The 14,379-nt window shown below is 38.0% G+C and overlaps 1 protein-coding gene across 2 annotated transcripts in view; it reads left to right on the top strand.

The window, feature by feature from the left end:
- Positions 1-14,379, top strand: part of ALKBH8 (alkB homolog 8, tRNA methyltransferase) — a 131,207-nt gene that overhangs the window by 25,148 nt on the left and 91,680 nt on the right. Inside the window, exons 4-6 of one of the 2 annotated variants that reach the window (XM_019975604.2) lie at positions 7,944-8,075; positions 10,653-10,748; positions 12,122-12,226. In XM_019975604.2, coding sequence (XP_019831163.2) covers positions 7,944-8,075; positions 10,653-10,748; positions 12,122-12,226 — 333 coding nt within the window. The remainder of the gene's footprint in view (positions 1-7,943; positions 8,076-10,652; positions 10,749-12,121; positions 12,227-14,379) is intronic. The other variant, XM_070803360.1, reaches the window with a different exon arrangement.

The following is a 14,379-nucleotide window of genomic DNA, read 5'->3' as shown; positions in this document are numbered from 1 at the left end:
TCTTATGATGTACTCTGCATATAAGTTAAATAAGCAGGGTGACAATATACAGCCTTGACGTACTCCTTTTCCTATTTGGAACCAGTCTGTTGTTCCATGTCCAGTTCTAACTGTTGCTTCCTGACCTGCATATAGGTTTCTCAAGAGGCAGGTCAGGTGGTCTGGTATTCCCATCTCTTTCAGAATTTTCCACAGTTTATTGTGATCCACACAGTCGAAGGCTTTGGCATAGTCAATAAAGCAGAAATAGATGTTTTTCTGGAACTCTCTTGCTTTTTCGATGATCAGGCGGATGTTGGCATTTTGATCTCTGGTTCCTCTGCCTTTTTGAAAACCAGCTTGAACATCTGGAAGTTCATGGTTCAGGTATTGCTGAAGCCTGGCTTGGAGAATTTTGAGCATTACTTTACTAGCGTGTGAGATGAGTGCAACTGTGCGGTAGTTTGAGCATTCTTTGGCATTGCCTTTCTTTGAGATTGGAATGAAAACTGACCATTTCCAGTCCTGTGACCACTGCTGAGTTTTCCACATTTGCTGGCATATTGAGTGCAGCACTTTAACAGCATCATCTTTCAGGATTTGGAATAGCTCAACTGGAATTCCATTACCTCCACTAGCTCTGTTTGTAGTGATGCTTCCTAAGGCCCACTTGACTTCACATTCCAGGATGTCTGGCTCTAGATAAGTGGTCACACCATCGTGATTATCTGGGTCGTGAAGATCTTTTTTGTCCAGTTCTTCTGTGTATTCCTGCCACCTCTTCTTAATATCTTATGCTTCTGTTAGGTCCATACCATTTCTGTCCTTTATCGAGCCCATCTTTGCATAAAATGTTCCCTTGGTATCTCTAATTTTCTTGAAGAGATCTGTAGTCTTCCCCATTCTGTTGTTTTCCTCTATTTCTTTGCATTGATCCCTGAGGAAGGCTTTCTTAATCTCTTCTTGCTATTTTTTGGTACTCTGCATTCAGATGCTTATATCTTTCCTTTTCTCCTTTGCTTTTGGCTTCTCTTCTTTTCACAGCTATTTGTAAGGCCTCCTCAGACAGCCATTTTGCTTTTTTCGCATTTCTTTCCCATGGGCATGGTCTTGATCCCTGTCTCCTATACAATGTCACGAACCTCCGTCCATAGTTCATCAGGCACTCTATCTATCAGATCTAGTCCCTTAAATCTATTTCTCACTTCCACTGTATAATCATAAAGGATTTGATTTAGGTCAACCTGAATGGTCTGGTGGTTTTTCCCTACTTTCTTCAATTTAAGTCTGAATTTGGCAATAAGGAATTCATGATCTGAGCCACAGTCAGCTCCTGGTCTTGTTTTTGTTGACTGTGTAGAGCTTCTCCATCTTTGGCTGCAAAGAATATAATCAGTCTGATTTTGGTGTTGACCATCTGGTGATGTCCATGTGTAGAGTCTTCTCTTGTGTTGTTGGAAGAGGGTGTTTGCTATGACCAGTGCATTTTCTTGGCAAAACTCTGTTAGTCTTTGTCCTCCTTCATTCCGTATTCCAAGGCCAAATTTGCCTGTTACTCCAGGTGTTTCTTGACTTCCTACTTCTGCATTCCAGTCCCCTATAATGAAAAGGACATCTTTTTTGGGTGTTAGTTCTAAAAGGTCTTGTAGGTCTTCAGAGAACCGTTCAGCTTCTTCAGTATTACTTGTTGGGGCATAGACTGGGATTACTGTGATATTGAATGGTTTGCCTTGGAAACGAACAGAGATCATTCTTTCGTTTTTGAGATTGCATCCAGGTACTGCATTTTGGACTCTTTTGTTGACCACGATGGCTACTCCATTTCTTCTAAGGGATTCCTGCCCACAGTAGTAGATATAACGGTCATCTGAGTTAAATTCACCCATTCCAGTCCATTTGAGTTCGCTGATTCCTAGAATGTCCACGTGCACTCTTGCCATCTCCTGTTTGACCACTTCCAATTTGCCTTGATTCATGGACCTGACATTCCAGGTTCCTAGGCAATATTGCTGTTTACAGCATCGGACCTTGTTTCTATCACCAGTCACATCCACAACTGGGTATTGTTTTTGCTTTGGCTCCATCCCTTCATTCGTTCTGGGGTTATTTCTCCACTGATCTGCAGTAGCGTATTGGGCACCTATTGACCTAGGGAGTTCCTCTTTCGGTATCCTATCATTTTGCCTTTTCATACTGTTCATGGGATTCTCAAGGCAAGAATACTGAAGTAGTTTGCCATTCTCTTCTCCAGTGGACCATATTCTGTCAGACCTCTCCACCATGACCCACCCATCTTGGGTGGCCCCACGGGCATGGCTTAGTTTCATTGAGTTAGACAAGGCTATGGTCCTAGTGTGATCAGATTGACTAGTTTTCTGTGATTATGGTTTCAGTGTGTCTGCCTTCTGATGCCCTCTTGCAACACCTACCGACTTACTTGGGTTTCTCTTACCTTGGCGTGGGTTATCTCTTCATGGCTGCTGCAGCAAAGCGCATCTGCTGCTCCTTACCTTGGTATCTCCTCAGTGCTGCCCCTCCTGACCTTGAATGTGGAATAGCTCCTCTAGGCCCTCCTGTGCCTGTGCAGCCACCGCTCCTTGGTCCATGGGATTTTCCAGGCAAGAATACTGGAGTGGGCTGCCATTTCCTTCTCCAGGGGATCTTCCCAAGTTCGACCCAGGGATCGAACCTGGGTCTCCTGCATTGTAGACAGACTCTTTACTGTCTGAGCCACTGTGGTAGTAGATTAGACTCATTGACAGATAATAAAATATTCTCTGGATCCTCTATCTTTTAACCTATTAGGATCCACGAGATATTTTCCCTTGCCTGCTTCCTCCCACACCTAGAATCACACTATCACAATTATTGATGGCATATAGAACTACATTTTTGACCAGTTGCTTGAAGTTATGTAATCATCATTACATTTGTTGGATGCCTGGTCACATACTGTAAGAGACAAAAATATTATAAGTAATGTAGCTAGTAACATTGACAAAGTCATAGTGTAGCAGAGAGATAAAGATATAAACAATTTGGAAACAGAAAACAAGTTAAAGAACAAATTATTAGTATAACTAGTTGTAATCAAGTTGCAATACCATCAAGTCCATAGGAAGGCCAGCCGGAGAAGCCAAATCTTGGCAAGGTCGACTGAGCTTCTTCACTCACTTTTCACTTTCATGCATTGGAGAAGGAAATGGCAACCCACTCCGGTGTTCTTGCCTGGAGAATCCCAGGGACGGGGGAGCCTGGTGGGCTGTCATTTATGGGGTCACACAGAGTCGGACACAACAGAAGTGACTTAGCAGCAGCAGGCAGAGAGAATACTGAAAATGTTTTATCTTTATTTACAAAGGCATTCTTTATCAACTTGTAAGTCTCAGCATAAAAAAAAAGTTTATTTAAACAGATTGAAGTTAGTATGTTCTGAAGTCAAAGTTATTTATCACATTTATCAGTTCATTTAGTCCCATGTAATTGATTCCTTTTGATCTGTATGAAGTAAGCAGGTTTTCCATTACAGTTTGTAATTTGTTATACAATTTAGTAGCATCAAGCCTATCAGAAACACATTTTTTTTAAAGTTCTTTCTATGTCTTCTTGAAAATCTTTATTGTGTAAAAGCAGTATAAAATTATGATAGTCTGTAAAGGACAAAACTTAAAATAGCATGGTATAGAGTTGAGTACAATGTAATTAGGAAACTTGGATATTTCTGCAACATATAATATGTTAGTATAATCATTACAATTATGACTGATAACATTATATCAGGACATACCAGATGTTAGGGATGTCATATAAATTTTGGAATATCTGTATTAATGATATTTATCCATACATTACAACCTAAAGTTCATCTTCAATCACTTGAGAATGTTTTTGAGTTGGGGCTTCTCTGGTGGCTCAGATAGTAAAGAATCTGTGTAAAATGTGGGAGACCTGGGTTTAATCCCTGGGTTGGGAAGATAAAAATACCAAATAAACTTAGTTTAATATTCATCTCTGAGATGTCTCAAAGACGCTTCTTCAAAGTATCCATCCCAGAGTTAGCTGGAGACTAAAAGAGCTTTAGTTAGATTTTGATATTTGGGAAGTTTGTTAGAAATATCATAAAGGTTTTAAAACATAACAGGATCATAGGTCAATGAAATGATACCTATTCTTTTAACCAAAGTCACAAAAACTATTAAAAGAAAATAAATATAGATCATTTAAGGGTGCAGAAACTCACACAGTCTATTATAAAAGGAGTGTTTTAACAAATTAAATTCCAGTCCTGTCCTAGCTCACTTAAAGTCCATTTACTCAACAACTTCAGTCTAAATTTGGTTAATCCTGACTGTGTATAGAACTCTTTCCTCAGGGTTTGTTTCCACACTCTGTCATCACTTTCTGTATCCATCCTGTGTCTCATTTTCCATCCAAATAAAATTAACCAGCTCATATTTTTTTTTAATAAAATGTAATTCCATTTCTCATACCTTCGTTACTGAAATCATGCATTCTACTTCTTATTGTATACTGAAATGTTACTGTGTTATTCTTATTCACATTAACTACATGTTTAAATTAGAATCCTCAACTCTTAAAGCTTTGATTTTTAGTAAAGCTAACAAGCAATTATGAACTGTCTTTAAATTGAAAGTGAAAGTGAAGTGGCTCAGTCGTGTCAGACTCTTTTTGACCCCATGTACTATACAGTCCATGGAATTCTCCAGGCCAAAATACTGGAGTGGATAGCCTTTTGCTTCTACAGGGGATCTTCCCAACCCAGGGATTGAACCCAGGTCTCCCACATTGCCGGCAGATTCTTTACCAGCTGAGCCACAAGGGAAGCCCAAGAATACTGGAGTGGGTAGCCTATCCCTTCTCCAGCAGATCTTCCCAAACCAGGAATTGAACCAGGGTCTCCTGCATTCCAGGTGGATTCTTTACCAACTGAGCTATCAGGGAAGCATTCTATAAATTGGTGAGCATAAACACCAGTGATAATTTTTAAAAACATTTGTTTTCTTATAGAGAACATCTCAGGTGATATCAAACATTTTCAACAATATTTCCAACTACCTTAATTTTTCTATTAAGTAATTGATGTCTCAGTATCTTTTTAGCTATTTAATAAACTTTCATCACTTAATTTAACACAGTTCTAGAACTTTAAGTTACCAAATATCTGGAAAGATCATTTTAAGTAGATATTTCTAAAATGTAATTACATTGAAGTTTTTATACCAAAATTCTTATTTCATTTACTTTTACTTTAAAGTTATTTCATGTCAAGTTATTTTTCTTGCAAGAGATCTAGTAAGGTCTTATTTATTAAACCTAGGTTAGGTACAATCGTCTTCAGTTCAGTTCAGTTCAGTTCAGTCGCTCAGTCCTGTCTGACAATAATCTTAACATGTCTTAATTAGATCAACAATCTTAAGCATCAATATCAGATATCAGCCTAATAGTGAATATTTCTCAGTTCACATGAACCTGAAAATCATCTTTGCCATTTTAAATGTAAATGCTTTTTATTAAAATTAAGTATAACTCTTTATAGACTTAATTTTGATAGTACTTTCTAGAAGTAGAGATATCTCATATGTATAATGTGTACACAGACATAAACAGGCAAACTAGAGATCTCATGGCTTTACTAAGAGCTTAGATATGAACCACATATAACAATATAAACTTACTAGTTTACAAACAGAATACATTAAGATTGCTTGCTCAGATGACTAAGGCTTGTTATCTGTAAGTTTGGCCAAGGGAGCATTTCCAGTGGTTTGAATTTTAAAACTGCCATTTTTTCGCCTTTGTTTTAGGTTTTGTGTGCTTGAGTTAATTGGGCTCAGTCTCAGGTCCTTATGGCCTGTATTCACATTCTGGTTTTAGAGATTTGGAAGAGAAAGACAGTTGTTTTTAGCTCCACGAAGAACAGTTCTATCACCTAAAGTTACTGAAATCAGTGACAAGATTTTAATTGAACTGAAATGTATTTTACAAAATTCTGTGTTCTATAATTTTAGAATTTAATTTATCATGCCTTTAAAGGTTTGTATAAAACATTCAGCAAAGACTATTCTGAGTTTATGAGTTAAACTAAAGCAAAATCACTAGTTTTATATTAATTACCCCTTGCATGTTAGTTCCCAGTTTTTGCTTGTTTGTGTGGTTCAGGTAACTGCTGGTTAGTACATTCAGTTAGTATGTTCTTAGTGGTAATCTATATGCCTTGTCTTATAATACCATGCAGGGGAATTATTCCCCAATGGAACATGCCTATTTCACAGTTAATTTAAGCAAAAGAGATGTAACCATCTTGTATAAAGAAGGTTTTACCAAGCCAGGTTTTAACTTTAACTGTGTTTGCAGTGAAGAGCCCCCTCAATTTCCAGGGTGAGATTTTCTCCAATTTCCGATCAAGTAAACACTTGTAAGTTTTGTAACATACATTTGCCCAGCTAGGGTACTAGAACTTTGTCCTTACTTTTTCTTTTATTTTGAAACCTTTGTTTCCCATTTTGAAGTCAGTTTGTCAAGACAAAATTGCTAATGAGGATCATGTGGCAGACCAGCGTGTGCTGCTTGAAGGCTTACTCTTCTGGTTTTGCCTCAGAGTTGTTTCAGCCCCCTCTTATGTGCCTTGGGTATCCCAGTGAAGTATGACTTCCACAAGTGCTCAGATTGGGGAATGGCCCATTCTTATGCACGTCCCTGGTTGAGCAGATTGTTAATTATGTGAGTGGGTTTCCCTGTAGGTGCAGCCTCATGCACCTACAGACCTAGAGGTCTGCCTCTACCAGTCCTGCAAGTTTCTGTCACCTGAGAAAGCCATTGCTGGCTGGAAAGAAGAGTCCCTTTGGAGCTCAGAAGTTCTCATAAGATTTTTATTTTATTTTGAGCCACTCTGTTAAGGTAAACCAAATCAAGGAAAAACAACAAGTCAGTCTTACCCCTAATAACTCAGTCCTACCTTACTCAGTGTTTAACTGAGCAAAGTCTCTTAACTGAGGCTATCTACTCAGTATCCAAACTGAGCCTTCCCAGTGCCTTAACACTGAGGGTTCCCTGCTGGAGCAGAATCTTCCTAGTCCTCTGACTGAGGGTATCCCACCCTGTGTCTAAACTGAGCAGCCAGGTACACCTTGAAACCAAGTTTCGAGGATAACTTCTTCCCCCACTGAATAAAACTTAGGATCATCAGCCAATAATGGGAAATCCTAGAACCAGGAGAGACTCACCCAGATTCACCTGGACTGGCCGAGCAGGCTGATGGGCAAAGGAACCAAGGCTCTGGATCTCTGTAGCATCCAGGTGAAGAAGAGGAATCTGCTCTGGTTCCCTTGTCCATCAGCCAAGTGTCAACTAAAAAAACTAGTCACAGCCTGAAAGTAGAGAGTTTTCAGTGAGAATTCTTGGGACTTCAAGCCCAGGAGGCAGCATCTCAAGTAGCCCTCAAAGCTCTGCTTTGAGGAGGTGAGGGAAGCAGTCAGGTTATAGAAAAGTTTGCAACAAAGAGGGGCAGGTAGTCTGAACATAAAAGATTGTTAATTAAGGAAAACCAGGTATCTCAAGGGATTTAGTGCTTTTCTAAGTATGGGAAGATGCAAGCATCTGGGACTTATTTACTGAAATCCTTCTTTCTACAAACCTCATCTCTCTGGGGCAAGCATCCTGTTTCTTGATTTTGTTATATCCTTAGTTCCTTGTTCACTGTAGGGATTGCTAGCAGCTGATAGCTGGTGGATTGCAGGCATTGGGCGCCCTCCAGGCTCAGCAATTTATTATATTTGGAGACCCAAAATCGCTGATCACTGTGCCATCCTTGTTTACTGATACAGCAGGACATACTCCATTTCACAGGGGTTTTGTGAACTGGTAAAAGGCTAACTGAACAGAATTATTTGTCTATGAGAACTTTAAGTTTTGTATGTTGACTGTTTTAATTTTGTTTCCCACAGCACAGTGGAAAGAGTTGGGGCTTCAAGCCTTGCCTCCAGGTCTCAAAGTAATAGAAGAAATTATTTCTTCTGAGGATGAGAAAATGCTTTTGGAGAGTGTTAACTGGACAGAAGATACAGAAAATCAAAATTGTAAGTAAAACTTTAAATCTGATATTTAAAAGCTTCTGCAAAATGTCTTCTTCTCCTTTGGTTTATTAAATTCTGTTTCCTCAAAATTACTGAAAGTGCTCTGGATCCACTGTTAGGTAAGTCATACTAACAACTCTTAAGAGCATTAATAATAGATAGCTTTTATATATAGGTATCAATTTAAAACTCCAAATTGATGTATATTTATTAGCCAACATTTGTGGAGTTGACAGAGGTCCATCTTGTCAAAGCTATGGTTTTTCCAGTAGTCATGTTTTTCCAGAGCATCAAAGAATTGATGCTTTTGAACTGTGGTGTTGGAGAAGACTCTTGAGAGTCCCTTGGACTACCAGGAGATCAAATCATCAACCCTAAAGGATATCAGTCCTGAATATTCGTTGGAAGGACTGATGCCAAAGCTGAAGCTCCAATACTTTGGCTACCTGATGCAAAGAACTGACTCATTGGAAAAGACTGTGATGCTGGGAAAGATTGAAGGCAGGGGGAGGAGGGGATGACAGAGGATGCGATGGTTGGATGGCATCACCGACTCAAAGGACATAAGTTTGAGCGAGCTCCAGGAGTTGGTGATGAATAGGGAAACCTGACGTGCTGCGGTCCATGGGATTGCAAAGAATTGGACATGACTGAGCGACTGAACTGAACTGTAGAGCTAACATTAATAAGCTGTTTCACATACGTTTGGTTGTCTCTATTCATGGGTTCTGTATGCATGAATTCAATCAACTCTGGGTTGAAAAAATCTGAAAAAGAAGTAAAATTCTAGAAAGTTCCAAAAGGTAAAATATGTTGGCAGTTCATAATATATGAAAGTGAAGTTGCTCAGTTGTGTCCAACTCTTTGCAACTCCCTGGACTGTAGCCCACCAGGCTCCTCCGTCCATGGGATTCTCCAGGCAAGAATACTAGAGTGGGTTGCCATTTCCTTCTCTAGAGGATCTTCCCGACTCAGGAATCAAACCCAGGTCTCCCACATTGCGGGCAGATGCTTTAACCTCTGAGCCACCAGGGAAGCCCAACATATGTATCAGTTCAGTTCATCTCAGTCGCTCAGTCGTGTCCGACTCTTTGCGACCCCATGAATCACAGCACACCAGGTCTCCCTGTCCATCACCAACTCCCAGGGTTCACTCAAACTCATGTCCATCGAGTCGGTGATGCCATCCAGCCATCTCATCCTCTGTTGTCCCCTTTTCCTCCTGCTCCCAATCCCTCCCAGCATTAGAGTCTTTTCCAATGAGTCAACTGTTTGCATGAGGTGGCCAAAGTACTGTAGTTTCAGCTTAGCATCATTCCTTTGAAAGAACACCCAGGGCTGATCTCCTTCAGAATGGACTGGTTGGATCTCCTTGCAGTCCAAGGGACTCTCAAGAGTCTTCTCCAACACCACAGTTCGAAAGTATCAATTCTTTGGCACTCAGCTTTCTTCACAGTCCAACTCTCAAATCCATACATGACCAATGGAAAAACCATAGCCTTGACCTGATGGACCTTTGTTGGCAAAGTAATGTCTCTGCTTTTGAATATGCTATCTAGGTTGGTCATAACTTTCGATATACACAGATATATATTGTATATGCAACTGTTTTACATGTCATATCCATTGTACTAGGTATTGTAATAATCCAAAGATGATTTAAAGCATTCTGGAGGATGTAAAAGATATGTTTAGATTATACGCAAATGCTGCACGATTTTATGTAAGAGACTTAATCCTCCTTGGATTTTGGCAGTCACTCAGTCGTGTCTGACTCTTTGTGACCCCATGGACTGTAGCCCACCGGGCTCCTCCATCCATGGGATTCTGTAGGCAAGAATACTGGAGTGGGTTGCCATTTCCTTCTCCAGAGGATCTTCCCGACCCAGGGATCGAACCCAGGTCTCCCACATTGCGGTCAGATGCTTTAACCTCTAAGCCACCAGGGAAGCCCAGTGTATATATATATACACACATATATATTGTATATGCAACTGTTTTACATGTCATATACATTGTACTAGGTATTATAAGTAATCTAAAGATGATTTAAAGCATTCTGGAGGATGTGAAAGATATGTTTACTTTATATGCAAATGCTGCGCTATTTTATGTAAGAGACTTAATCCTCCTTGGATTTTGGCATCTGAGGGAACCAATTCCCCAAGGATACACAGGGACACATGTAAATTGTCTTATTTGGTTCTCTCTACTCTAAGGCAATTTTTACAATGAGAAATTAGCAGTTCAGTACTCTATGATTATAATGTAGTAAGAACGTCCTAGAGAAATTTACAAAGTAGTTACTCTGTTTCCAGATCATTAGCAGTCATGTGAGCGGCAGGGTATATGTTTAGCTTTTTCAAATTGATTGGGTGAAACCCTTAAAAGATTGTTTCTATTTTAGACTTAAAAGAATAGCAGATATGAAGTAGAATGTTCAATTTTACTGAAGACAATAGTTTAGCAGTTAACAAAAATTACCATTACTAAATTAATCCTTATTCATAAAGTTAACTTTGAAATATATGAAGGAATGAAGTTCTTTTTCTCCTAAATAGTTTACTTCTCTTGATACAGTTCAAAAATCCTTAAAACACAGAAGAGTAAAGCATTTTGGCTATGAATTCCACTATGAGAACAACAATGTAGATAAAGATAAGCCGTTACCTGGGGGTAAGTAATTGTTAGCAGACAATGAGATCTGGTTCAGGAAAAAATATATAATATTAGGATACCGTGGTTGAGATTATTTTTCATTTGTTATTTGTATGTTAACATATAAAACAGTTGATTAAATGTTAAGTCATTTAGATTAAATAGTGTAGTTTTGTGTTAAAAATGTTATACATACAAATAAAGCTAAATTTAATTTCTCTTGAGCACTATCCTTACTCCGATACACCTCTTCAGAAGTAATACAGTTAACAGTTTAGTGTATATTATTTCAATCTTTATAAATGAATTTACATCCAAATAACCTGTTTAAGTATATAGTTGTTAACATGTAGCAGTATATTGTATGTCATGAATTATATATTCATATATTGTCACATTATCACAGTATATGTTAGAGATCTTATACAGGTTTTCATTTTATTGAATATTCAGTAATTGCTTATTCAGTTAGTTTCCTTTTGCTAGATATTTAGGTTATTTCTAGCTTTTGGCTTTTACAAGTTGTGCTGCAGTAATATCTTTGTATACACCTCTTTATTTGTTAAGCAAGAGTTGCTCAAGGGAAATGAAACTGCTGGATTAGAATTCTGTCAAAGTTATGCTCACTTAAAAATGTCAGTAGACACTGACAGATTGCATCCTAAAAGAGCTATACCAACATTCTCTCACAAAGTGCTTACTTCCTTACCCCCTACCTCAGTTGCATGTGAAATATCACTTTTAACTTTATACCCAATTACTAGTGAGATTGGCCATTTTTATTTCCTTTTCTGTGAATTCTTTTTCATCTTCTTTGCTAGTTTTTTCTAATGAGTAGTCCAATCTAATAATAAGATTTTACCATATAATCTAGATATTAATCCTTTGGTAGATGTCTTTGTTGGAATTCAATTTATGTGTATTTTTATGACTTTCATCTTATTTAAGGATTTCCTTTGCCTCATGAAATAACATTTATGACCCCAATAAAAGTAACTTAGTTCTACTTTGAAAAACATGTTTTTTAAATGAATTAATTTCAAACAATTAAATTTAAAATAAATTAATAATTTAATAAGAAATTGGTCAGGCTAGTTTCCATATAATATAGTAAATTTTATAATTTTATTGCTACTTTAAAAAATACCAAAATTGTTGTCTGCAAAATTCTTTTGTATATTTTATTTGATAAAGTTAATAAAATAATTTTAAAAGGTTATTAAGTTTTGTTTTTATTTTCTTTTGCTTGTGAACTTACTGTTATGTTTGGATCTGACTACTAAACTAAACGCTGTGTGATTTTTATCACAGTGACTGTTTTTTTCATTCTTGGGTTAAACATGAAAAGTAAATAATTTAGTATGTTTCACTTTTATCATTACTGATTTCAGGTCTTCCTGACATTTGTGAAAGCATTTTAGAGAAATGGTTGAAGGAAGGATTCATTAAACATAAACCTGATCAATTGACTATAAACCAGTATGAACCTGGGCATGGTGAGTATTTCTTCTTTTACAATTCCAGTCATAAATTTCGTAATTTAGTGGGTTACATAGCTCCCTAAGATCAAAGATATTATTTTTTTGCTTAAATTTACTTTTAGAGTAATTTGCTTATGTCCATTACCTGTGTTGATTTTAATCCCTTTGCAATTTTACACTCAGTTTCTTGAGGAATTTGCATCTTAAGTGTAAACAGATTGACATGTTGTTATTTGTAATATTCTTTTGTTCCCCCCTCAGCATTGTTTTTTGGAGAGGAAGAAGATTTCTTTAAAAACAAAGAAAGCATGTAAAATGGAAGAAATCAAATAATGTATAGGTACCAAGAAGAAGGCTAATTAGTTAGATCATCTTGATCTTCTTATTCTTCTGTAGAGAATGTGGAAGATAATTCTAGGATGACATTTTAATGGAAAAATTTTAGGTTATTAACTTCTTTGCACTTGTCAGCATCTTCATCTGATATTTGTACTAATCAAATGATATTGAGGGCTTTATTAGTGACAAGTTATGGCATTTTTTTTCCCTCTGCATTTATCATGTTTTGTGATAGCTTAGTTTCCATTGGTCTATAAACTCCTTAAAGACAGGGATTGTGTCTTACTAGCTTTATATACTCTCACAATGTAGCAAAGTTTCTTTTAAGTAAGAGAGATACTCAGTCAATGTAGTTTCAGGGTGTATATTGTCACCCTGCTTATTTAACTTATATACAGAGTACACCATGTGAAATGCTGGACTGGATGAATCACAAATTGGAATCAAGATTGATGGGAGAAGTATCAATAATCTCAGTATGTAAATGGTACCACCCTAATGGCAGAAAGCAAAGAGGAACTAAAGAGCTTCTTGATGGAGGTGAAAGAGGAGAGTGAAAAAGCTGGCTTAAGCTCAATATTTGTAAAAAAGAGGATCATGGCATTCGGTCCCATCACTTCACAGTAAATAAATGGGGAAAAAATGGAAACAGTGGTAGACTTATTTTCTTGCATTCCAGAATCACTGTGGACGGTGACTGTAGCCATGAAATTAAAAGATACTTCCTTCTTGGAAGAAAAGCTATGACAAAACTAAACCACATATTGAAAAACATAGATATCACTTTGCCAGCAAAGGTTCATATAGTCAAAGCTATGGTTTTTTCCAGTAGTCATGTATGGATGTGAGAGCTGGACCATAAAGAAGGCTGAGTGCCAAAGAATTGATGCCTTCAAACTTTGGTGCTGGAGAAGACTCTTGAGAGTCCCTTGGACAGCAGGGATATCAAACCAGTCAATCCTAAAGGAAATCAACCCTGAATATTCATTGGGAGGACTGGTGCTGAAGCTGAAGCTCCATTACTTTGGCCACCTGATGAGAGGAACTGACTTGTTGAAAAAGACCTTGATGTTTGGAAAGATTGAAGGCAGGAGGAGAACAGGACAACAGAGGATGAGACAGTTGGGTGGCATCACCTACTCAGTGGACGTGAGTTTGAGCAAACTCTGGGAGATGGTGATGGACAGGAAAACCTGTCATTTTGCAGTCCATGGAGTAATAAAGAGATGGACATGACTTAGTGACTGAAAAACCACAGCAGTGTTGATTGAGAGACTCGTGAAAGAAGCCACATCTTAAATATTCATAAGATTAGTTTTCATGCCTGGCTGTTGTTTTTGTTCTACAAGTACTTGGGAATCCAGTATTCATAGGTCAGAATGACTTTGTTAGTTATCTTGGGATGAGATTTGGGAAATGCCCTGGTTAAGCAGTGACTCTCAAGTCTTGATTTTACAGTCAAGTCACAACGGTGCTTTAATGTAAAGTTATATTTTTAGTTTAGACCTAGTTTAATTTTCATACTGTTCATGGGATTCTCGTGGCAAAAATGCTGGAGTGGTTTGCCGTTCCCTCCTCCAGTGGACCACATTTTGTCAGAACTCTCCACTATGACCTGACATCTTGAGTGACCCTGCACAGAATGGCTCATAGCTTCATTGTATTACACAGTCACCTTCGCCACAACAAGGCTGTGATCCATGAAGGCTGTGATCTGGAAGAGGAGCCCCATGGGTCAGAAAGTGTCCATTATACTACTGGGGAAGAGTGGAGGTAATTGCTAATAGCTCCAGAAAGAATGAAGAAGCTGGGCCAAAGCAGAAATGACA

Source organism: Bos indicus, chromosome 15, assembly GCF_029378745.1.
Source record: "Bos indicus isolate NIAB-ARS_2022 breed Sahiwal x Tharparkar chromosome 15, NIAB-ARS_B.indTharparkar_mat_pri_1.0, whole genome shotgun sequence".
NCBI classification, from domain to species: Eukaryota; Metazoa; Chordata; class Mammalia; order Artiodactyla; family Bovidae; genus Bos; species Bos indicus.
Note: the sequence above shows the minus strand (reverse complement) of the source record. Positions and strands in the feature narration are given on the sequence as shown.